The 25,176-nt window shown below is 43.8% G+C and overlaps 1 protein-coding gene across 4 annotated transcripts in view; it reads left to right on the top strand.

The window, feature by feature from the left end:
• The first annotated feature begins 838 nt into the window (after positions 1–838).
• The window catches only part of LOC147610616 (Clathrin adaptor complex small chain family protein), a 38,847-nt gene continuing 14,509 nt past the window's right edge, over positions 839–25,176 (top strand). Inside the window, exons 1-7 of one of the 4 annotated variants that reach the window (XR_015264018.1) lie at positions 840–994; positions 1,082–1,124; positions 1,568–1,629; positions 1,777–1,873; positions 1,949–2,019; positions 19,615–19,706; positions 19,854–20,047. Coding sequence is in view for 3 of the 4 variants with exons in the window: in XM_086786110.1 (XP_086642236.1) it covers positions 863–994; positions 1,082–1,124; positions 1,568–1,629; positions 1,777–1,873; positions 1,949–2,019; positions 19,615–19,710 (501 nt within the window). In the remaining variant the exon portion in view is untranslated. Of the gene's footprint in view, positions 995–1,081; positions 1,125–1,567; positions 1,630–1,776; positions 1,874–1,948; positions 2,020–19,614; positions 19,711–19,853; positions 20,048–25,176 lie in introns of those variants that run through there. The other 3 variants (XM_086786110.1, XM_086786109.1, XM_086786111.1) reach the window with 3 other exon arrangements.

Raw genomic sequence — 25,176 nt, 5'->3', positions numbered from 1 at the left:
AGCTTGGGGGTTGTTTGAAGCATAGAACCTATGGTTGGGAGGTGAGCTATGTGTGTGCTAGAATATAGATTGGTATGCTGAAGTACTGGCATGGATCTGTGGGAGTTAGACCTTAGCCCCTGGCTTGGGGGTGGTTCGAAGCATAGAAGCTACGGTCAGGAGGTGAGCTAGCCTGCACCCCTTTCAACAGGGGGTTGTGTTATGCATTTAGGAGATCCACGAGGTTGTAACATCTACCTAGCCGCTTCATCAAGTCATCTTGAAGGTCATTCAACAGTGCATGGCTCCTCCTCCATACCCTCCCAAAACCACCTTAAAACCCATGCTTCCCCATGCCTTAGAGAGCATGAACCCTAAAAGGATAAAGACAAGCACATGTTGGTACATACTGTGAAGGATTTAAAGAAATTGAGATGTGTCTTTGGAGATTATGGAAGCGAGGCATCGATGCTTCTCGAATGAATGACATATTCTCACCCGTACTTTCTTTGATTCCTTTCCATTCGAAAGCAGGATGACGGACTTGTGATTTTCTTGCTTTCGAAGTATGATGGCTTTCCTTCTATTTTCTTATCAACAAAAATTATGAAAAAATATAATTAAACAAAACGAAATTGGTCATGGATAGCCCCCGAACCACAAATTTACGATCTTCCATTTAAGGGCACATTTCTTCTTTTTGGAGAGGAAGTGTGCCGACTCTCCATCCACATGAAAGTGTGGTGGTTATAATATGCATATTTGTACATGTACACTTATACTAAATGCATGTTTACAAGAGTGTGTGGGCACTTTTGCTACTCATTAATCAAATCCATATATTACAAAGCTCTGAAATCAATTTGCTAGAACTAAACAATACATGCAGATTACAAAATGTTTGGAGACTTGTTTTATTGAAGGGTCTTCTCTTGAAGTGGGAAATATGATCCACGCAGTCTTGGTGTTGAACACCCAAGGAAAGCCTCGCCTCACCAAATTCTACGACCCTATCGTAAGTGCTCAGTTCACCTCCTTTTCGTATCTGCTTTCATCGCCCTCTGTCTGTCTAACGGACCACCGATGCTACCTTGAATGGCAGCGTGTGGACAAGCAGCAAGAAATAATTCGAAGTGTTTACACAGGTCTCACCCGCTCAATCTTTGACATGTTTTCCCTCATATCTAGATGTATGCTTAGATGATAAATCTGATGTAGAATGCTTTAGGGTCTTTATTGACATCTCTCCTGCCCCCGCCTGTTGGATGGGAGGGTCGAGGGGGGAGGGGGGGGGACAGGGACGGGGGGTCTCTGCCCCCACCATGAGGGGAGGGTGTCTCTCCCCACCCCTGCCTATGAGGGACGGTGGGGCCACCATGAGGGGAGGGTGTCTCTCCCCTGCCCGCGAGGGACGGTGGGTCTCCCCACCCACCAGGAGGGATGGGCAGGTGAGATTCTATCCTTTTCACGGGGCGGGGATTATGTCTTAACGTGGTTCAATTTGGAGAGAGTATCTCTATGCACCTAAGGGCTTTTTTTTTTTGTTTTTTGTTTTTTTGTTTGTTTGTTTGTTTGTTGGTGTTGGCAGTTCTGGCTAGCAGGGCTGAGCACCTGTGCAGTTTTGTAGAAGCTGATGACATTTTTGGTCCCGTGAGTACATGCCCCTTCGTGAATTTTCCTAACACAAATCATGGTGATTTTAGTGGATCCAATCATGGGGCGCAAATTTCACCTTTGCTGCCATTGATTTGCAATAAAGAAGATTATAATTTTCTAGGGCTTTTTGATGTTTAACAGGAGACAAAACTGGTGTATAAACATTATGCCACATTATACTTTGTATTTGTTATCGACAATGCTGAAAGCGAGCTGGGCATTCTTGACCTAATCCAAGGTGAATTCTTCATATTAGTGCTTTGAAGCATTTGATATTTGGAAGACAGCCGCTGATGTGTGATAATTTGTTCAGTTTTTGTGGAGTCATTGGACACGTGCTTCAAGAATGTGTGTGAACTGGATATAGTGTACAACTTCAATAAGGTTTGTCTACCATATGCACGTGGTCTCATATTGTGTGTAAAACCTTGTGGGTCGTGTATGTGCACAAGAAATTGAGCTTTTTTGAGTAAATGTGACTTCTTAACCAAAAAAATCTAAAATCCCCCCCACCCCCCCAACACACACATCTGTATGGGCAGGCTAAAATGCTTGATACATATTATAGGTGAATGCACTTGAGTACCTTGTAGTACTAGGAATCCAAATAAAGTTTCTTGCAGTCATAAACTAGTGAAGATTCTAGCATGAAGTCTCAAGATAGGATGTGCCCTTGATCTTGTCTGTAAGGACGATGGGAAGGGAGAAACACCCACATTAGTTGCCCAACTCATGGCCTCCACGACCAAAATATGAGAAAGGGGCAAGGGGCAGCCCTATCTTGCTGACGTAGACATTTGATAACTTTCGCTTTTGCTCCCTGTGCAAGCACTTGCTTGTGAGCGGTACAATGTGAACTACCTTATATGCATTGGAGATTTGGTGAAGAGCAACACAAGTGAACTCTATGTGAAAGAACCCCTGCGTGTGGAGACAAGTAATGCTATGTCTCGCGGGATAAAGTCTTATGTGCACAAAGATGAGGCTTCTGTGACTTCCAAGCAAGCCTCCATCCCGCATGGGTCGGGAAAAGAAAGGGATGTACATGGCAAAGAGGGTGATAAACATGATATAAATGTACATGTGATGTAGGCTTCCCATGGGGAAAGTGATAGACATGTTAGCTGCCATGCTTTGTTTATGGAATCGGCTAGAGATAAGATCTGTCATGGGTTGAAAGTTGTGCGTTGGGACAGCCAAAGCTGATTATGTATCACCTGCCACTCATGCCACCGAGTACACCCATGATGAATGAGTCTCATGCAAGGATCCTTGTAGGGTCTTATACATGCACCTACTGCTGTCCCATTGGATAAGGGGAAGAGAAAGCTGGAAGATGAGGGTCACCATGCTAAGACGCTTAAGGAATTCAATGCAGGTGGTAAGTCTATAAAGTTTGAAACTTATCATGGTGATTATGATGCAAGCAAGGCAATGGCTTTTATAGCCCAGTTTGACCTTGCCTTCGGTAGGAATTTCAAAGATTCGCCATGTGAGCATATTTCTAATGGGCTTGGCTGCCCATTGGTGGATCACAAAAAAGTTCTCTAGTAGCCTCGTTCGGACATGGGAGGACTTTAAAGAGAGATTTTATGTACAATTTTTGCCTCCCAATGTCGTGGAGAAGATCATGAGTAAGTGAGATAAGACAATGAGTTCGTGCAAATAAGTAAACAAGTTGTGGAAGATCTACTTGGAGGTCTCACCATTCTTGTTGTGGAGGTGAATCCAAGAAGAAAAGGAAGTTCAAGTTTGGACTTCAACCAATCTACAAGTCTGGTCTTGATACTCACCATGATGCTACCTTGCCGGACTATATAGCAGCCGCTTTTGCCACTGAGCAATTGGATCATGAATTACAGACTTTTCTCAAAGGAGACTGTTAAAACCCTAAGATCTCTCTAGATAATTGTCATGCATAAACATGCATAAACCAGGCATAACTCATCCACCCAACCACCCTCGAGCCCAAGGGATGCACGCATGAATATAATGAAGTACCTCATACCTTAACCTTGATGTTCCATTCCACCAAAAGGTATGACTCCAATCCAGCAGCATGTAGCTGTAGTGTGAAATGGCATGAGAGTAGATATAATCCTCTACACAAGAGAACATAACATAACCTAGCCTCCCTTTAGTGTGTCCCATGTCCCTATTATATAAGAGGGTCCTCAAGTGACTCTTGACTCTCCATTTTCCATGTGTGATCCTTGGATTCTTAATCCTAACCTCAACTCTTAAGATTAGTCCTAACCCATGCTTCACTAGAGCTTGTTTCCATGCTTCCATGCTCACAAGCCTGGTTAGCCTCGGAATGTGAAAGGTTAAAAGTTTCCAGAATCCGAAAGGTCAAAAGATCCCTGGAATTCGGAAGGTCAATAGATTTTCTGGAAATTGGAAAGCCAAAAGGCTTCAAGAGAAAAAAAAATTCAGAAAATTTTAGAGAAGATTTTTTATAAACTTTATTAAGCTTATCCTTCAAAGCTTAAAAAAAAAACGATTTTATGGGAGAGGAGGGGAGCGATTTTCGCTCGGTAGGCTGCAGCGCAGTCCCTCTTCCGCGCGTTACGAAATAACATGGAGATGGAGGAGCCCTCTCCTCTCTTCTTTACTATTTCATCTTTTCTTCTCTCTTCATCCCCTTCTTCTTTGTTAACTGAGAGAAAGATGATTAAAATCTTAATTAAATCATAATTATAATTTAATTATGATTAAAGCTTAATTAAACTGTTTCTATTAAGAGGCATTCCCACACGTGAGAGAGAAAAAGAAGAAAATTTCAGTTTTGAGAGAAAAAGAGAATCCCATGCACACGGGAGAGCATTCAATGCATCAATTGACTGTCCCATATTGCATTTCAGCAGAAATTTACAGAAAATTGATAGCATCTCTACGAAAAATCCGTCAAAATGTATAATTTTTTTAAATAAAAATACTCTAAATTTTTTAAATAATTAGGAAGAATTCTAAAAAATTATAGAAATTCAGGGAATTCACTCTACCACAAATATCCACAGTAAAATGTGTGGTATTTTGGTAAAAGTTTTATAAATGCTTATTTTAAATCAATTTTTTTTGAAAAAAATAGCATTGAACTCACGAAATTCCCCCCAACGTCGATTTGTCCATTGAATAGAAGAAACACGCATTTCAACTGCCATATCGACGATCTACGTGCGTAATCACCAAAACGAACCAACAAAATAACATTTTTATTTAGTAAATATTAAAATTTATCTTAAAAAAATGCTAAAAATTGAAATAAGAAAGCAAAAAACAACAACAATTAACTAGAGATTGCTCTGATACCACTGTTAAAACCCTAAGATCTCTCTAGATAATTGTCATGCATAAACATGCATAAACTAGGCATAACTCATCCACCCAATCACCCCCAAGCCCAAGGGATACGCACATGATTATAATGAAGTACCTTATATCTTAACCTTGATGTCCCATACCACATTGTTGCTTTGTGGATTTCCGCAAGGCATTTGATACTGTGCCTAGAGAGCGCCTCTTTCGACGACTACAGACACTAGGCATACCCTCAGACATGATGTGGGGCATATACAGGCTATATGAGCAGGTCTTTGGGAGAGTCCGATGCCTAAGAGGCTTGTCCGACACAGTTGCTAGCACCATTGGTGTGAAGCAGGGGTGTCCGCTCTCCCCCTGCTCTTTGGGCTCTATATTGATGAGGTGGTCGACTACATCACACAGGGAGGAGGCTCTGGGGTTGAGCTATTAGGTATTACTGTCCATGTTATGCTTTATGCTGATGACATCGCCTTGGTATCCGACACGCAGGTTGGGCTTCAAAGACACCTTGTGGCTCTTGATGACTTCTGCGCACAGCAGGGTCTCACAGTGAACCTTGGGAAAACCAAGGTTATAATCTTCCACACCTCACCCGCAGTCAGGAGCCACACTACTCTCAGATTAGCAGGAGGGCGGGTCGAGGTGGTGAGCTCTTATGTTTACCTTGGCATCACATTTACTAGCTAAGCTGGACGCTTCTCCATGGCTCAGGCAGTCCGAGACAGAGTGACTTGGGGGTATGTAGCTCTTGCTGGCCTTGAGTGTCAGTGTCATCAGGCACATTTTCAGGAACCCCGTACGAAGGGGTGGCTCTTTGATACATTAGTGACACCAGCCTTGATGTATGCAGCAGCGGTTTGGGCACCAGGTCTTGCAGCCTCCACATGGGTACAGCTAGAGAGAGCACAGATCTTGATGCTCTCGAGGATGATACGCAGCAAACCATCCATCCGCACGACATTGTTCGAGCTGAGTTTGCTGCACCACCTATGGCAGTGGAGGCATTGTTCCAGACGATCTCCTTTATATACAGGATGAGGGAGATGCCCATGGAGAGATTATCCCGCGGAGCTTTTGAGGCATCTAGACAGCTGGCCGAGGCTGGACACACTGGATCTTGGTATGCACAGATGCTACAGTGGTTCTCACATCATGGGATAGACATTGAGCGGTTGCCACCTTTTCAGTATGATCAGTCTGCTCCACGGGGTCACCTCTCTCTCAATGAGAGGAACAGAGTGACGAGACAGGACATATGACAGCGCTACATATAGGAGACATGGACAGCACCAGAGAGCACACTACCACCGAAGATGCTGTATTACAGAGACCACTTTATGAGCATCTCAGGGGATGGGTTTATACAGCGACCGTGGTATATGGATGTATACATGCCACACAGCTCTCGCGTTGCTATTGGACAGCTACGAGTCTCATCACGTCAGCTAGAGATAGAGGCCGGGAGAGCGGCACGGGTTCCCAGAGCCGAGCGGATATGCAGATTGTGCCGCGAGGAGGTGGAGACTGAGGATCACTTTGTATGTAGATGTAGAGGCCACCAAGGGGTCAGAGATAGATATGCAGGATTGTTTGAGGAGCACTCTTCACTACATCAGTTGATGGATGCCTTGGACCAGCGAGACAGCTTGGCAGACTACTAGAGCTTCATAGTTCTCGAGAGAGACTCCTCCAGACACCCGCTCCCACTAGGAGTGGGAGACAGTCCCAGCTCACAGATTTCTTCCAGAGAGCTATGCCAGTGCCAGCTGATGTACCACGTGGGGTGACCGCACAAAGAGCAGAGGAATTGAGAGCTAGGAGGAGACCTAGACAGACTGGACACAGAGCACCCCGACTCCGTCTCACTGAGAGATAGTAGCTATCCGGATGAGACACCAGAGGGAGACATAGGAGAGGCTAGATCGCTTTCATCCAGACTCAGGGTACATGTTCACGCTACTCACAGCCTCAGCATCGGCGATGTATGATATCTTATATCCCTCTTATGGCACTGGATGGAGTTAGACATAGATCTGCATAGCATGCTTGTACTACCCCTTCAGCATATAGAGATGCATCTTGCCTTAGCACTCCATCCACATCCCCACCCCCCTTTATATTGTTTGTATATGGGCTCCACCGATCCATGATGATTCACAGTTGTATCCAGACACATGCACACTTTTTCTTTTCTCTCTTTCTTTTCTTCCGATGACCGGAAGAACACAGTTGTATTATTTTTTTGTCTCATAGGCCGACTTTGGCCTCTCGTAGACGTTAATATATCTTTCTTTCTTTCTCTCATCGCTAACAAGCATAGGATGATGTTGACGGCTATGGAGACTCTGAATTCATGTATTTGAGCATCCCTTCGTGAGCAAGCAAGCTGAAGGGCTCGAAGCTCTTCTTTCTTCTAGTTTGTGGGCTGTTCGGGGGTTCTTCACTCGGTTCCTTGTGAGAGGAGGGATTTGCAGACCAAGAGGGCAGAAACAGGAGCAAATCTGGAATGCTTATGGAGGAGTTTGTGGGCTGTTTTATGGCTGTGCCCATGGGCCAATTGGCTGCGTTTTCAAGGCCTCGTGGATGTATCTTCTTGGCAAATTAGAGGTGCAGAACAATGTGGTGTTTTGAGCACAGGGCTATGTGAAACCTCTATGCTAAGAGGACCAGAGGACTGGCAGTTTGGACATGCATATGTTTCAGCCATGTATGGCTGTTGTATTCAGCTGAACTCTTGTACTGGAAGGGGCACCAAGGTTTGGGGCCAATCGGTGTTCATGTACTATTTGCAGGAGCACTTTAGCTCCCTCTTTGTTTGTTTTCTTTGCTGATTTACAGCCGTGTTAGTGCGATAGTTAGTCTACCGCACTTTGGTTTTAACTGAAGGCCGGTTTCAAGGTTCCGTTGTCGGGACCATCACCAACTTTTCCAAGGGGTTGAGCTTGTGGTTGTCTCGTGATCAAGAGGAAGACTATGACTATGAGGAAGAGGAAGAGCAGGAGACCACTCCTGAGAGGACCGAATTTGAGGATATACATGCAGAAGAACATGCTACATGTCACTAGCCTGGACATTTCCCAGTATGAAAGGGGTCTGGTGGACTCCAGGATGTCTAAATATTTGGAAAGTACAAGCTTTGGGAATGGGGGATTATCCTAGAATACAAAGGACCACACTCCTGAAATTTAGGAGAGTTGCTATTTTTGGCCCGACTCCGATGGAAATTCTGCTCGCGTCATTACATCTAGAATTGAGCAGATACCAAGAGTTGGCAAAGTGCCTATGACAAAATGTTTACTAGTTGGGATATTTTTAGAGGTAAAGATTACGGGAGAACCCATCTCTTAGATTGGGACATGTGACAAGAAAGTGGATCAAAGTGAGACAAGTAGCCTCACACTTGTTAGAAAGTGAATCAAAGTGAGACAAGTGGCCTCACACTTGTCACTTCAGCTTTTGTGTGGCTCTCCACTTGTCATCACAGCCTTCTCTTTCCATTTTCACTCATGGGAGCCCCAAATCTATAAATTGGAGTCCTCTCTCTTCATTAAAAAAGAGGCTCTCTTGTTGCACACTAGCCTCTACCACCGTTACAAGCTGCCCTAATGATGGCTACTCTCTTTCTCTCTCCCTTGAAGGTTGCCCATGAAGAATATCGACTATTGGGGACTGTTTTGGAGGCTTCCATCGCGAAGAAATACTGAAGGCAAGGGTATTTAATCATTTATTATGATTTCTAGCCATTGTACTTGTTGTACCAGCCCTTGTACTTGTTGTACCAACCATTGTACTGGTCGTACAAGCCCTTGTACCTACTATACCAGCCACTGTACTGGCTGTACCAGCCCTTGTACTTGCTATACCAGCCACTACCTATTGTAGCGGCTAAAGGGAGAGCTGAACTTGTTGTACCAGCTTTATTGCATGAAGACCCGTGGTGTTTGGGGAAGAATCAGTACCCACACAGAGGTATATGGATTATATTGTTGGCTTGGCATTTCTACAGAATGTGTTCCGGCTCAGTAGCCTCGTGTTGGGCTGTGTTATGGCATTTGTATATGGATAATCCGGCATATCCCGTGGGGAGAGTAAGGCCCTGAAAGCTTGTACATCATATTATTCTCCTTGGGTAATAAAATACTCCAAGAGGGGGGGGGGGGTCAGCCCATTCCGGCCTCTATGCGGTGTCACATGTGCAAGCTCCATTTTCAGCATTTGTGGATGTTTTGTCCAGCTTTATGTTTTATGTAAAGTGATGATGGATATGTGTTAAGGCTGTCGCCATGTTTAAATGTTTTAATATGCACTGATGGTATCAACAAGTGTGTCAAAGGCCCTAGTCCCTCGGGCACCGCCGTGAGTTACATTGCAGCAGATGCACGTTATGAGGATGTAACGCAGCCAAAAGAGATGCCAAGTAAAGATGAAGAGGATGTCCAATTCAAAGCCTGATTGGTAGGTGCAGTGGATGTGCTCATGCAGCTCATGCAAAGTGAGAAGTTTGCTGAATTTATGAGGGTCCCTTCTGAACCTAGAAAGAAGAAGTAGCAGGTGCATTTTAAGAACCGACCTCAGGTCAACAATAGTGTTACCCCATAGGATCCTGCTTTTGGACAGTTTTCCAACATGCAAAACACTTATGGTGCTAACCCATGTAATTCCTTTTTTGGGCAGCCACCTATTTCGTAGCAATCTTTGCATCCATGCTATTTTGGCGGATGTTCCGTGTTCCAATCTATGAATGGGGGTTATTCTCATGGAGGCATCGGAATGCAAGGAAATTTTGGTGCTAGTTTTTAGCCATGAATGCAAGGTAGTATGTATGTGTTGGAATTAGGGTTGCAGGAATGCACACACAACTTCAAGAAGATGAGGAAGCTTGAGCACAACACAGTAGTGTATTATGAGTGCCAAAAATGAAAGATAACAAGCCCTAGAAGATGATGGGCGTATATACAATGCACGGGGGAAAAAACCTCCTAGTGAGGGAAAAAGTGCCCCGGCGGTCCTAAGTGTGTTCACACACATCACTACTATAATATGGTAACAAATCCCCCCTGGAGTGATGCGGTGAACAAGAGCTAGCACTCATGTATAGGGAAGTGTCTAGCTATGTGGACGAATCCACAAAAGGGAGTAAGCCCAAAGCTTTGCGAAAAGCTTCGAACTTCTCACGAGGCAGAGCCTTTGTGAAAAGGTCTGCAAGGTTATCCTGTGTTGGCACATAAGCCAAACTGATCTCTCCTGCAGAGAGTCTCTCCCTGACATAATGGTAGTGCACCTCAATGTGCTTCGTACGAGCATGGAACACTGGGTTCCGCGCAACTGCCAATGCGCTCTGACTGTCAGTGAAGATGGTGGTGGCAGATGGCTGCCCAACACCCAAATCAGCCATAAGGCGTCTGAGCCACACACACTCAACCGTAGCTGTGAAAGCTGCCCTGTACTCAGCTTCACAACTAGAAGTGGCCACAGTAGGCTGCTTCTTGCTCAACCATGATATGCATGAGCTTCCAAGCATGAAGCAAAAACCACTCGTGGACACGCGTGTGTCATAACAACCAGCCCAGTCAGAATCTGAAAAAACATGTAAATCTGGCGGCAATGATCCCCCCTTGGGATAAAACAACCCAAGATGCCGAGTACCACTCAAATAGCGAAAGATACGCTTCACTGCCTGCCAATGCTTAATGCCTGGGCTATGCATAAATCTGCTCACCTGTGAGACTGCAAACTGAATGTCTGGCCTCGTAATGCATACATAAATGAGGCAACCAACAGCTGTCTGATAGAGTGTGACATCAAAGTGATCTCCAGCATCATGAAGACTCAACTTCAAACCTGTCTCCATTGGAGTAGCAATAGGCTTGCAGTCTTCAAGGCCAAATCTCCGCAACAATGTTTCAATATACTTTGTCTGACACAAAGCAATACCTCCATCACACTGCTTAAATTGTATCCCCAAATAATGATGCAAATGCCCCAAATCTGACATCTCAAAAGAGGCATTCAAATCAGCCTTAAAATCAGCAATATGACTCTCATTTGGTCCTGTGAGCAGCATGTCATCGACATAGAGAGCAATGATTAGATGTACACCATCCACACGTTTAACATACAAAGTGCTTTCTGTTGGACTATTCTGAAACCCATGTGCAGTCAAATATGCATGTATTTTTTCATACCAAGCTCGTGGAGCTTGCTTTAAACCATATAAAGCCTTTTTTAACCTGCACACTTTGTTTTCCTGCCCTCTTTGAACAAAACCACGAGGCTGCGATACATACACCTCCTCATGCAAATCTCCATTTAAGAACGCAGTCTTTATGTCCAGCTGATGTACATTCCAACCATTATGAGCTGCTAATGCACAGATGCTACGAACAGTGGTCATACGACATGTGGGAGCAAAAGTCTCATCAAAATCAATGCCCTTCTCTTGAGCATAACCTTTTGCAACAAGCCTAGCCTTATGGCGATCCACTGTGCCATCAGGCTTACGCTTCAATTTGTATACCCACTTAGTGCCAATGGCCTTCTTGCCAGGGGGCAAGTCACATAAAGACCATGTACCATTCTTCATAATAGCATCGTATTCTGCTTGCATAGCAGCCATCCAATTTTCTGAACTTTGTGCCTCATCAAATGAAACAGGCTCACTTTCATCGCACATACTAGAAACAGCCAATGCATAACAATCTGACGCATAAGAGGCACCATGAGAGCCAGAACGAGTGCGACTAGACAAAGGGGCATCCAACTTGCTGTCACGCAAAGTCTGCACCAGCCATCTAGGCATATTCCTAGAGCCCTCAATCTCTTGTCTCTCATCCTCAAGTGCATCATGCACATCTGCATCAGATATAGGCTGATCTGTGCCATCATTTAAAACCTGCATAGGCTGAAAAACTGCCTCATGAGGTATTGCACTTGACTGTGCACCACTGAAAAGAGGCAACAATGTATCATAGACATCACGTGAGCTGATATCTGTCTCCTTAGTACATGAAACCAAGGGCTGAACTGCATCTTCCACAAATACAACATCACGGCTAACCAAAATGCGCTTTGTTTGTGGATGATACAAACGATAGCCTTTGCTCTCAGGCTTCAGCACTATATCCAACAAAAATACATTTGACAGCTTTGTCATCCAATTTTCTGCGATGTTGCACAGGCACTAATGCATATGCCAGGCAACCAAAAACACGTAAATGGCCAACAGATGGCTTGCGGCTATGCCAAGCCTCATATGGAGTGACAACCTGTAATGCTTTGGTGGGACACCTGTTTAGTACATAAGTGGCACACATGACAGCCTCAAGCCAAAAACCATGTGGTAGACTTTGACTCTTAACCATACATCTTGCCATTTCCATGAGAGACCTGTTTTTTCTCTCAGCCACACCATTTTGCTGTGGTGTATACGGCACTGTACATTGGTGTTTTATCCCACGCTCAGCCAGAAATGCATTAAATTCTGAAGACATATACTCCCCCCCCGATCTGAACGGAGGGTGCCCATCTTACTTTCTGACACATTTTCAGCCATAACCAAAAACTGTTTGAAGCACAAAAACACTTCGGACTTTGCCTTCAAAGGATATACCCATGCATGCCTGGTAAAATCATCAATGAAAGTCACGAAGTAAAGGTAGTTTCCAAATGATGGAGTTTGCATGGGACCACAAACATCACTGTGAACAAGCTGCAATCTGCGTTCAGCTCTCACTGATCCATCTTTGGGAAAGGAAGCACGCTGCATTTTACCCAATATGCAGCCCTCACAAACATGCTTGACAGGTGCCTCAAGCTTAGGCAAAGAAGACACCATTTCAGATTTCTGCAGGCGCAGCAAACTTGCAAAATTCAGATGACCAAAACGTGCATGCCACAGTTTTGCATTTGAAATAGCCTGCGTATCCATAATAGCACATGCTGAATCCTCTACACATTTGCCATCCATATTGAGCTTATACAGCCCTCGACATAGTGAACCAGATGCTACAATGATGTCACCACAAGAGAGATCATGAACAGTACATCTGTCATCCACAAATTTTACAACCAAACCTGTTTTGGCAAATGCGGAGACTGACAGCAGATTCTTTTTGATCCCTGGCACATACAATGCATCAAAAAGTGTAAAGGTGTTGCCATTTGCAACATTCAGCACAATCTGTCCAACTCCTTCAACGGGATAAGAGGAGTTATTGGCACAAGTGACAGTATTCCCTGTGGGAGCAGACTCAAGGAAAGTGAATAAACTGCGCTGCGAGGTGATATGCTTAGTGGCACCACTGTCAAAGTACCATACATCTGAATCTACTGCTGCAGACATACATGTGTCATGCAAAGATGGGTCATAACTGCACTGCGCATTGAATGCCCATTCTGTATCTAGCACAACATTAGCAGATTCATTGTTAGAAGGAGAGGCATCTGCAACAGCCATACCAGCCTCTTTCTTCTTAGCCTCTTTCGCAGCCAGCTTAGGACACGCTTTGATGACATGATCATTTCCCTTACAGTACTTGCAAAATGTCTTCTGTTTGTCACCCTTCTTCTCATCTTTGTCTTCCTTCTTTGGTTGCGCAGCATTTGCAGATTTCTGCTTACTAGAAGAAAAGCCTGCTTTACCTTTCCCGCTTCTCTGACTAGCAACGAAAGCTTGATCTGCGACACGCATAATATTCCTGTTTTGCCTTGACTGGTCTTCTTGCAGCAAAACAGAAACTAACTCCTCAAATGATAAGGCATTGGGATTGCCTTTCATCATCAAGCGAAGAGTGGAAGCAAAACCCTGATAAGAATCTGGTAGACCATTCAAAACAGTCTGCACAAGTGAACTGTCTGACAGGATTTCATCTGCAGAAATGAGCTGCTCTTTGAAATCCTTGATCTTTGTCAAAAAGCTATCCATAGAATCACCTTTGTTCATATGCTCACTCTCCAACTGTTTTCGGAGATAAGCAACACGAGCCTCATTTCTTGCCTGATACAATGTGGCAAGTACATCCCAAGCATCCTTAGAAGTCCTGCAAGAGCGAATATGTGGGATAATGGTACGTTTGACAGACAGCGCAATCAAGGCATGAGCCTGCGCATCTCTACCATCCCAACGAATCTGCTCTGCTGAAAGTGGTGGTTCTCGAACAGCTGCTACAGCACTTGTGCCTGCACCATCATCAACAGTACCTGTTTCTGATGTGTTTGCAGCATTCCCAGCCACAATAGGACGTGCATCAATACCCTGCACAATGTTCCATAACCCCTTTGCTACCAATACATGTCGCATCATATATGCCCACAATGGATAGTTGGTGCCATCCAACTTATCCTCAGCAGCCAACATGCGGAATACATCATTGTTGTCAGCCATGGCCAATGACTGTACTACTAGATGTAAATGCTGTCTGTAAGAGGTAAACCTGTATAAAATCGACCTGTGCTATGTAGCACAGCCCAAAACAGATGAATGGGCACCTGTCCTGCAGATTTTAATCTTGACAGAAAATCTGCACAGTAGGACGATTTTGCCTGCGCAGTACTTGGAATGCAAAAACGGAGGGCGAAATGACTTCAGATCAAAATTCTGAAATGACCAAGCCCTTTGGGCTTTCCCACGGCATATACTAACCTGCAGACGCTCGTGAAACCTCGTCGCAATCGGAGGAGATAAAGCGGCAGGTGCCGGTGATGCTGCCCGGGAGGAGGAAGCCTGCTCTGATACCAATTGTTGGAATTAGGGTTGCAGGAATGCACACACAACTTCAAGAAGATGAGGAAGCTTGAGCACAACACAGTAGTGTATTATGAGTGCCAAAAATGAAAGATAACAAGCCCTAGAAGATGATGGGCGTATATACAATGCACGGGGGAAAAAACCTCCTAGTGAGGGAAAAAGTGCCCCGGCGGTCCTAAGTGTGTTCACACACATCACTACTATAATATGGTAACAGTATGGTGGTATGCAGCCCGGAATGCAAGGAAACATGTATGGGGGCATGCAGCCCGGAATGCACAGTGGCATGTTTGGAAACCTGGGAGGGTCAGCAAGACTGCATGGTATGCAGGGTGTGGGAACTTGCAGTGTTGACCCAGTATGGGCATGAATGCAGGGGGTAGCAATCTTGTAAAGCCACTTCCTTACGATAATCTAATGCCTTTGGGTAAGGTGAAGGATTATAAGGAAGGGGGAGCTGCAGTGAAATTTGACACATTCAGTGGGGCAAAAGACAGGCTCAAGGCTCTTACCTTTTTACAGCAGTTTGATGCTGCTTTTTCTGGTGGCAATTACACTAAGTCCTCGAAAGTGAGAAAAGCTGACACTTTTCTCAAGGGCAATGCATTGCAGTGGTGGTCCACTCTTCTCTTGCAGGGCATAGCACCATCTACTTGGGTATAGTTTAAACAAGTGTTCTCTTCTGTGTGGCTCACATCTACATTTGAGGTGGATGTAAAGACAGCGTGGTATAAGTTGGATGAGAATCTGGAGGATTATAACAAGAAGTTTTGGGAAGCTTTACTCCCTGTTACTTCTTATTGTGTAGTGCCACTGTCTAAGCAGGTAGAGAAGTATTGTTGTGGGTTGCCCAGGGAAGTGCGTGACACTTGCATTAAGACCCGAGTAACAAATATGTCACAAATGATAGAGAATGCCATGATAGCAAATATGTTACTCACTGGGGTTTCAACAAGATTTGTAAATTTTCGATGTCGTCGGAAAATTCGGTCCATCATTCTATTGAATGTTGTAGGGACATTTATAAGACCGAAAGGCATGGATGCAGGGGGTAGCAATCTTGTAAAGTCACTTCCTTACGATAATCTAACGCCTTTGGGTAAGGCGAAGGATTATAAGGAAGGGGGAGCTGCAGTGAAATTTGACACATTCAGTGGGGCAAAAGACAGGCTCAAGGCTCTTACCTTTTTACAGCAGTTTGATGCTGCTTTTTCTGGTGGCAATTACACCAAGTCCTCGAAAGTGAGAAAAGCTACGACTTTTCTCAAGGGCAATGCATTGCAGTGGTGGTCCACTCTTCTCTTGCAAGGCATAGCACCATCTACTTGGGTATAGTTTAAACAATTGTTCTCTTCTGTGTGGCTCACATCTACATTTGAGGTGGATGTAAAGACAGCGTGGTATAAGTTGGATGAGAATCTGGGGGATTATAACAAGAAGTTTTGGGAAGCTTTACCCCTTGTTACTTCTTATCGTGTAGTGCCACTGTCTAAGCAGGTTGAGAAGTATTGTTGTGGGTTGCCCAAGGAAGTGCGTGACACTTGCATTAAGACCCGAGTAACAAATATGTCATAGATGAAAGAGAATGCCATGATAGCAAATATGTTACTCATTGGGGTTTCAATAAGATTTGTAAATTTCCGATGTCGTCAGAAAATTCGGTCCATCATTCTATTGAATGTTGCGGGGACATTTGTAAGACCGAAAGGCATGAATGCAAGGGGTAGCAATCTTGTAAAGCCACTTTCTTACGATAATCTAACGCCTTTGGGTAAGGCGAAGGATTATAAGGAAGGGGGAGCTGCAGTGAAATTTGACACATTCAGTGGGACAAAAGACAGGCTCAAGGCTCTTACCTTTTTACAGAAGTTTGATGCTGCTTTTTCTGGTGGCAATTACACTAAGTCCTCGAAAGTGAGAAAAGCTACGACTTTTCTCAAGGGCAATGAATTGCAGTGGTGGTCCACTCTTCTCTTGCAAGGCATAGCACCATCTACTTGGGTATAGTTTAAACAAGTGTTCTCTTCTGTGTGGCTCACATCTACATTTGAGGTGGATGTAAAGACAACGTGGTATAAGTTGGATGCATCGAAGTATGAGAATATGGAGGATTATAACAAGAAGTTTTGGGAAGCTTTACTCCCTGTTACTTCTTATCGTGTAGTGCCATTGTCTAAGCAAGTTGAGAAGTATTGTTGTGGGCTGCCCAAGGAAGTGCGTGACACTTGCATTAAGACCCAAGTAACAAATATGTCACAGATGATAGAGAATGCCATGATAGCAAATATGTTACTCACTGGGGTTTCAACAGGATTTGTAAATTTCCGATGTCGTCGGAAAATTCGGTCCATCATATTATTGAATGTTTCGGGGACATTTATAAGACCGAAAGGCATGACCAAGTACTCATACAAACCAAAAGCTGTATGGAATGCGGTCTTATGTACATCTTGGGATACTACACACACTTGGTGATACCCACTCTTCAAATCAATATGGTTAAAGCATGCCGATCCATCCAATTTATCAAGGATATCATCAATATGTGGAATAGGAAACTTGTTCTTGATTTGAGCTTGTTTAAAGCCCTGTAATCCACACATTCGGAAAGATCCATCCTTCTTTTGTACTAGAAGCACGAGAGAATAGAATGGTGAAGAGCTCGACTAAATCAAACACTTCTCCAAAAGCTCATTTACTTGCTTCATAATCTCCTCTTGCTATGCGGCACTTATACGATATGCGGGTCTGTTAGGTGGAGAACTACCTGGCACAAGGTCTATGTGATGATCCTCCAGTTTTTCTGGAGGTAGCTTTGTGGGCAATGTGTCAGCAAAACAATATTTAAAGCCATTTAGGAATTTCAGCCTATCTTGTGTTAGAGTATCCACATGAACATATCTATGTTTTACATTATCTCGAACAAAAACCAAGTACGTGGAAAGGCTCTTTTTCATTGCTTTATTAATTTGGATGTGGAATACAATTGGGATTGAATCCCTTTCCTTGCCAGCATCAATAACATGCTTATGGCCCTTATGCATGAAAGTAATCTTATTAGTCTTGTAGTCCTTGAAAGGCTCAAGACGGTGATGCGATGGTTTGCCAAGTAACACATCACATCCATTTAGTGGAGCAACCAAGAAATGCTCATGATCGAGATATCCCTGAATATGCACACGTAACTTTCCAATAAGTGGAGTAACCTGCACCTCCTTTCCCACAAAGGCAGATTCTGCTTCAATTTGGGGTTCCAATGTCCCCAACCTCAATGCCCAATGTGGCTGCCATATGTGTAGAGATGAAGTTATGAGTGGCACAATCATCAAACATAAAAAGAGCGGGCTGATTCTTAATTTGGCCCCATGCTTTGCATACTGAATATTTCTCTTGGGGGCGGAAAGAGCACACTTCTCTCCAGGATCCATGGAAGGATGGGGTGACGTGACTAAATATTCTTCACCATGAATTGTAGATTGAACCCTCTTTGCTGGTTTCTCATGAATTGGTGATCGTGACGGCTTCTTGAAATACCGATTCCTCATCTCGCTTTCTCATTACATCACCACTCTTAAGTAAATAGTCTGAGGTTAGCTCTCAAGATCTTGTTCCCACATTTTCAGCATGAGAAACAAGCTTTTCTTTCTGCAAAGCAACAATCTTCAAAACTGAAGCATAAAAGAATATATGTTGAATTTACCTCTTTCCCATGCTTGTGTATTGGTAGGGCATCCTCATAGCTTCAAAACAGTCCGGACAGCATTATCAGCATAGCTGCAATGAAACGCGTTTCATTTAGTTTGAATGAAATGAAACGCGTTTCATTCGTGTCCACCTGGAAACTGTACAATTTAAGTGTTTTTTTCCCAGATTCTTTAGTTTTAACTTGTAAACATGTTTTAATTTGTAAATGATGCATGTTCAATATTGTTTTGCAAGGAAGGCAACATATTTTTTTACATATTATAAACTTATATATAAATTTTGGGGCTTGTACCCCTCGTATGAAACGTTTTTGAAACTTTTGGGATTTGAAAGAAATGTTTATGAAACACGTTTCATGAAACACTTGGCAACTATGGCATTATGGAACCTTCAAATCAGCCCTGAAATGGGCCAACCAATAGTAGAGTATCTCCGGGGCATGTATATGGAATGATACAACTCAAGAAAGAGGCCAGAAACCAGTCCCAACAACTAGGTAAGGAGGTAGAGAGCAAAGACAAGTAGAATCAATTTGTGTGTCCAAACATGCTATTTGACAAGTGTCCCTCTTATTTGTCCAACTATGTAGTTGACATGTGGTGGGTTGTCCACACTTACACACATGCGAGTGTTTGGGACAACCTACACTTCATTAATGAAGGGGTGCCGAACGTCAGATTAAAAAACCTGTACCCTAGTTGAAAGAAGTTAAAGTGAAATATTGCAGGCAAGTATTGTCTTTTTGTTGAGGTGGGTGGGCTCTACCCGTGGCAGAGCACAGAATGCTTGCAAGGCTGAGGGGGGTAGGAACATTATAAGGTGGGATAAAGAAGAAGGGGGAAGGGGGGTGTTAGTTTTCATCACTTTGATGCCTTACTTGGGAGAAAATAAGATGTTTGTGTTTGCAAACTTCAAGCATCACATTTTGCTCCTCTATAATGAGGAACCATGTGGAACTAGTCTCCACCCTAGTTATGATGGTGGGCAAGGTGGTGTCTATGTCTTGGAGGGCCCATGAGGTGGGAAAAATGGATGTGTGATGTGAGGAAGGAGGGTTTGTGTCACGTGTGATGAGTAAGAGACTGTGAGGAGTTCACATTCTAGCTTTATCATGTTGATTTTCCTTCTGCTATCTAATTTTGCATGTTAAGTCCTGCACATGCATTTCTGTTTCATCTAAAATGTTATGCTCTTTTTTTCTGCAGGTACACACCATGTTAGATGAGATTATAATAGGTGGCCAAGTTGTGGAGACCAACCCCATCGAAGTAGTCAAGGCAGCAGAAGAAGTTTTTAAGTAAGAGGAATTTCTCTGGTCACGTGCATCTTCTTGACATTTGGTTGTGGCAAAGGACATCGAACAGTTGTTGGATATGATCTTGTGCTCATTCCCTTGTGAATAATGTGTTCAAACTAAAGCATTTCAAAATCTTGCGGAACCCAGTGTCAAAGCCCAGCAATTCAGTGCTGCCTTGTGCTGGGAGGGATTGATCTGCCAGGTGCAGCCATGACTGAAGGCTCTAAGGTCCAACCTGGTGGGCATCGTGTGACAGGCGCAATCGAGAGGACCATTGGAGGAAGGTCTTCCTGTGGACTCACAAAGGGATGCCATGAGGAGGAGAAGATCACCTAGAAGAGGTATCGACCACTCACCTGGGATGGCTGAATTGATGTTGTCATTGAGATCTTGCACGCCTACCAGCAGTCCTGCTATGTGCTGTACTCCGTCCTACTCCAAAATGCTACGGATTTGCATCCTGGGCTGCTCTGTGATCTCTACTGCTGTGTTTGCTCATGAACAGGGGAGGCAAGAGTGAAATATGAATGAAGAATGGGGGCCCTTCAAAAAGGTGCAATCAGCTCTGTGGTGGCCCTTATTGAAATCGAGCAAGAGTAACGGCAGATCGTCTGAGCCTCCAGCTGAAATATGATGCCCTTGGCCTGGATTTTGCATGCTCAGCCGAGAAGGTGTAAGAGAATACAACGTGTGTTGTATACAACAGAACACTACACTCACAAGATGTTGGATCTTTCACGGCACAAATCTACAAAACTCAAATTGCACAATAAGAGAGATAGAGAAGGATATTGTATTACTGAAGTGATACAATAGATGGCAAAGTCCCGCACCTGCGTGAAGTGAGCTTCGATGGCTGATTTGGAACTACGAAGACAGTGGTTGTTGGGAGTAAACTCACAGTGATGATTGATGAACTGTGTGGAGAAGGGGTTGGCCGTGTATCCATATAGGCTTGTATATGCAGGGCGTGTATAGCATTGCTTCAGAATACACCATTTGGGATGGGTGGTTGTACTATAAGGATTGACTTTGTGTTGTCAAGGTCTGTGATTTCCGCCAAGTGCTTCTACACGAGACACATGTTCCCGTTTTAGGACACCGTGGTGAGGGCCTGACAATGGAGAAGTTATTTTGTCTTTTGTTTTGGCCTCACATGAAGCAAGATGGTCATCGGTATGTACGGTTCTGCTAGGTTTGTCAGAAGTCAAAGCTAGACACCAAGAAAGCTGCCGGTAAGCTTCACCCCTTGCTAGTTCCAGAGTTGCCATGGGAGGACATTTCTATGGACTTTGTGGTTGGATTGTCGAAGAGCCGGACATTCTAGTGTCATGTGCACAGAGTGTATCTATCGTGTGCTACACGCACACAAGACTAGCTTCGAGGCTTGGGGAAGCTTGGAGCTAGGCAGGCTGGTTGGCGAGCTGGGCTAGGGATAGACTGACAAGAGGGCACCCAAGTATGGATGGCAGGTGCCCAAGTGTGGACGCCCAGTGATTGGCCAAGAGCCTATAAAAGGGTGGCCAAGGTTAGTCAATTGTTCATAGAGTCTCACTAGTCTTTGTGAGAGCTCTATGGTCAGGAGCCTGGATCTAGTGCAGACGTGCACCTGCTTCATGCAGCCGAGGCTTGCAACAGTCTTGAGGCCCGCGAGGGTAGCTCCTTGGCGGTATGGGATGTCATGGGGTAGAGATTGGTCGGTGCGTCTTGCTAGTTAGCTCAGCTTGTGGCTCGGTGGGGATAGCCAAGACTTGTTGGTTTTGCCCACGGCTGTCATGGTTGGGTGGTGGGTTAGGCTTGCACCTCCTTCACGTTATTTGGCTTTGTTTTGCAGGTTTCGAGTCATGTTCAAAGGTCGTTCTACGAGGAGATCCGTGGGGATTTGACAATGGTATCAGAGCATGCCTCAAGGAGCGTGTAAGTCGGTAGGTAGAGAAGAACGAGGTCAAAGGAAGAGGTATAAGTTAGAGATGAGTGTTGTTTTTTCGTGTATACTGCTGTTTTTTCAGAATTCAGTGTATTGTATTATGTTTGCATCGTTGGAACCCGTGTTGGGGTTTTGGTCTTGCAAAGGGTCGATTTGAACTGTATTTGAAGAGAGTTCTTTATTGGCAAGGTGAGAAGCAAGAGGCTGCTGTGAATCAGTAAGAGAAAGAGAAAAGCAAGAACTAGTCGACTGTGTGACTCAACAAGCAATAGCTTGTTGGCTAAGCGATTCAGAAAAAAAGAGATGGAGAAACAGCTTGTTGGCTGTCGGCAGTTTGTGGAAAACTCAGGGGATTTTCGACGTAGAGAGCGACTGGTTGACGATTTTTTTTTCCGGGGGGCGACGTTGCTGTTGCGCGAAGAAGTCGACGTGTTTTTCCTTTAGTCGATAGGTGGCGGGCAGCGGATAGCCGCCTTCGCCGTTTTTTTTAAAGTCTCCCTCGTTGCTTTCTGTATTTTTTTTAAAGCACCTTACGTTTTTTTAAACGCAGCTAGTGTTTTTAATACAAAACTGCCTATAGTGTGTGTTTCGAAACCACCAAAAAGCACCATATTTTTTTTACACACCTTACGTGGTTTTTTTTAATTAAAAAAAAACAATCATGGTTTTTATGTGTGACCTATGTGTTTTTTAGAGTGGTTTTTATAAGCCTTATGTGTGGCTTTTAAAAGTCCTCTAGCATGTAAAAAAAAAAACACAAAAGCAACACAAACACACATGCTTTTGGGGGAGAACACACATGCTTTTGGGGGAGGCCTATAAAATACACCTAAAGTGGGCTTCTTGCCACACATCTCCTCAAGCTTTATAACACTTTTCCTTGCTTCTAGCCAAGATTTTTTTTTCTCACTTGCCCTCTTCAAGATGTCAACCCAAGAATCAGAGATGGAACCCATTCGTGAACGTGAAGACTTGTCAGGTACCGGGGTTGTTGATGGCAATCTTTTTGAAGATTTTGTAACTAAATCTGATTTCCAGGAGTTTAAAGTTACTTTCGAAGCTTCTTTCTCAGGCACAAGTTGCCGCATAGATGCAGGCTTTACAGAATTCCATCTCTTTATTAACTACTACCTTGTCTACCTTGGCATTTGCTTTAGGCCCGAACATTAGTCCGGAACAGTTTGGGGGCGAGCAAAAGCAGCGTACCAAGAAGATTGTGGACAAATGGCTACATAAGTGGCAGGTCCACTTCTAGTTTCACCCATATGACGATGGCAAAAAGATTTAGCTAGCAGCAGGTTTCCTCTCGGGCAAAGCTTTGCTCTGGTGGAAAGAACTCAAACCTATGGGCACAGTTTGAAGAAGTTTTTAAGAAAGAATTCCTCAAGAAGGAGGATGACTACGATATCGTTGCTCAGTTTGTCAGTTTGACCATGACCTCGTAGAACCTCACTTATGAGGTCTACCTCTAGAAATTTAGAGACTTGCAGAAGAAAGCTACGAAGATGGATTCTACTACTCTTTTGGGTTTCTTCGTAGTAGGTTTACCCGACTCCTACCGTTTACAGGTCAAAAACAACAAATGCAAAACTTTGGACGAGGCCATTCATTCTGCTCGTATTTATGACGATACAATGGTCTCTTTCAAAACCAAACCCGTGACCGAGTAGGGGAACAAGCACAAAAGAAAGTTCTCCGTGCCGATGGCTTGTACGACCGAAGGAAATTCTTCGGACCAATCTTCGAAGAATTCTACTTCGACTCCAGTAAAGAAAAACCTTCTCTTCAAGGCTTTGAAGCTCAAGGAGGAGGGACGTTGCTTCATCTGCGAAGAAAAAGGACATATGTGTAACGAGTGCCCGAAGAAGAAGGGTGCTAAGACCAATGCTGAACCCAAGACGCAGGCAGCCAACCATTTGTCTTTGAGAGATACTTCCGTTACTGTACTTTCTGGCCCTAGTTCATGTTCTGATTCTATGTTCAACTAGCTTGCATGATCTTCTCCGAGTTTATGGAGAAGTGAATAGCCATAGGATCTACATTTTTCTGGACCCTGGAAGCTCACACAACTTTGTTAATTACGAGCTTGTGCAGAAATTGGGTCTAGACACAACACCTAGCGATCATACCTATGAGGTACGCCTACCTTCGGGTCGGCAATATGGGATTGAAAGGTGGAGAAGCTACCGATCCGGATTCAGGACCATGAAGATATTTTGGAGTGTTATTGGAGTGCTATGTTATGCGTCTAGAGCATGTAGACTTGTTATTAGGGATTGAGTGGTTTAAGACCCTCCAAGTCCAGATAGATTGGTCTAGTCATACTTTTTCTTTCGTATTGTATCTTAGGTGATTGTATATAGTCCTCTCAGGGACCTCTTGTAAATAACGTTGATTCTGGAAATATAATGGATTCTTCTTTGTATAATGCTTTCCATTGTGTCTTGATTCCACTTTCTTTATTTCTCCTACTATGGATGTCAATGAATTAAGTATGTTTGAAAGCAAAGAATTAAAGAAGTTACTTGATTCGTTTCAAGATGTATTTCCTAAGGAGTTGCCATCGGGTTTACCACCCGAAATGGCAGTGGATTATCGTATTGATTTGGTTCCTGGTGCTCAACCTGTTAGCATTCCACCTTACAGGATGAGCCAAGCTGAGGAAGATGAATTGGCCAAATAACTTGCAGATTATTTGAGGATGGGTTAGATCCGTCCAAGTAAATTACCTTAGGGTGCGCCTATGTTACTTAGGAGAAAAAAGGATAACACGTGGAGAATGTGTGTAGATTACAAGAGATTGAATAAACTGACAATCAAGAACTGCTATCCTCTCTAGATTAGATCACCTGATTGAGCGTTTAGTCGAAGCGAATTATTTCACAAAGATAGATTTACGTACTGGCTATCACCGGATACGTATTCACGAAAGGCACGTCGAAAGAACCGCCTTTCGGACTAGGTATGGGCATTACGAGTTTCTCGTATTACCTTTTGGATTAACCAATGCTCCAGTTACTTTTCAATAAATGATGAACGATCTTTTTCGTGAACATTTGGGAAAGTTCTTGGTTGTGTTCTTGGATGATATTTTGGTATATAGTTATACTCTTGAGGATCACAATAGACATCTTACGATTGTCTTGACTATTTTAAGACAGAATCGACTTTATGCTAAATTAAGTAAATGTGAGTTTTTTATGACAGAAATCATTTACTTGGGACACAAGATCATAAGAGACGGGTTGAGCATTGACTATGACCGAATTCATAAGGTTTTGGCTTGGCCGATACCGCAGACAGTGAGACAACTTCGTTCTTTTCTCGGTTTTGTAGTTTTTCTTCAGAAATCTGTGCGGGAGTACTCTCAGCTCACACTACCGATGACCGACTTGTTGAAAGGTGTGAACGTAAGTTGAATCAGCCTATCTCTTGGAATAATGATTTGGATATGGTCTTTAGACTTTTGAAAGATAAAGTCAAGGAAGCACCTACCTTAGCACTACCCGATCCTAGTCAGTCTTATGTTCTTGAGACTGACGT

Source organism: Cibotium barometz, chromosome 49 (assembly GCF_041138505.1).
Source record: "Cibotium barometz isolate CiBa-2024 chromosome 49, ASM4113850v1, whole genome shotgun sequence".
Classification (NCBI taxonomy): domain Eukaryota; kingdom Viridiplantae; phylum Streptophyta; class Polypodiopsida; order Cyatheales; family Cibotiaceae; genus Cibotium; species Cibotium barometz.
This window is presented reverse-complemented; position numbering and strand designations above follow the sequence as displayed.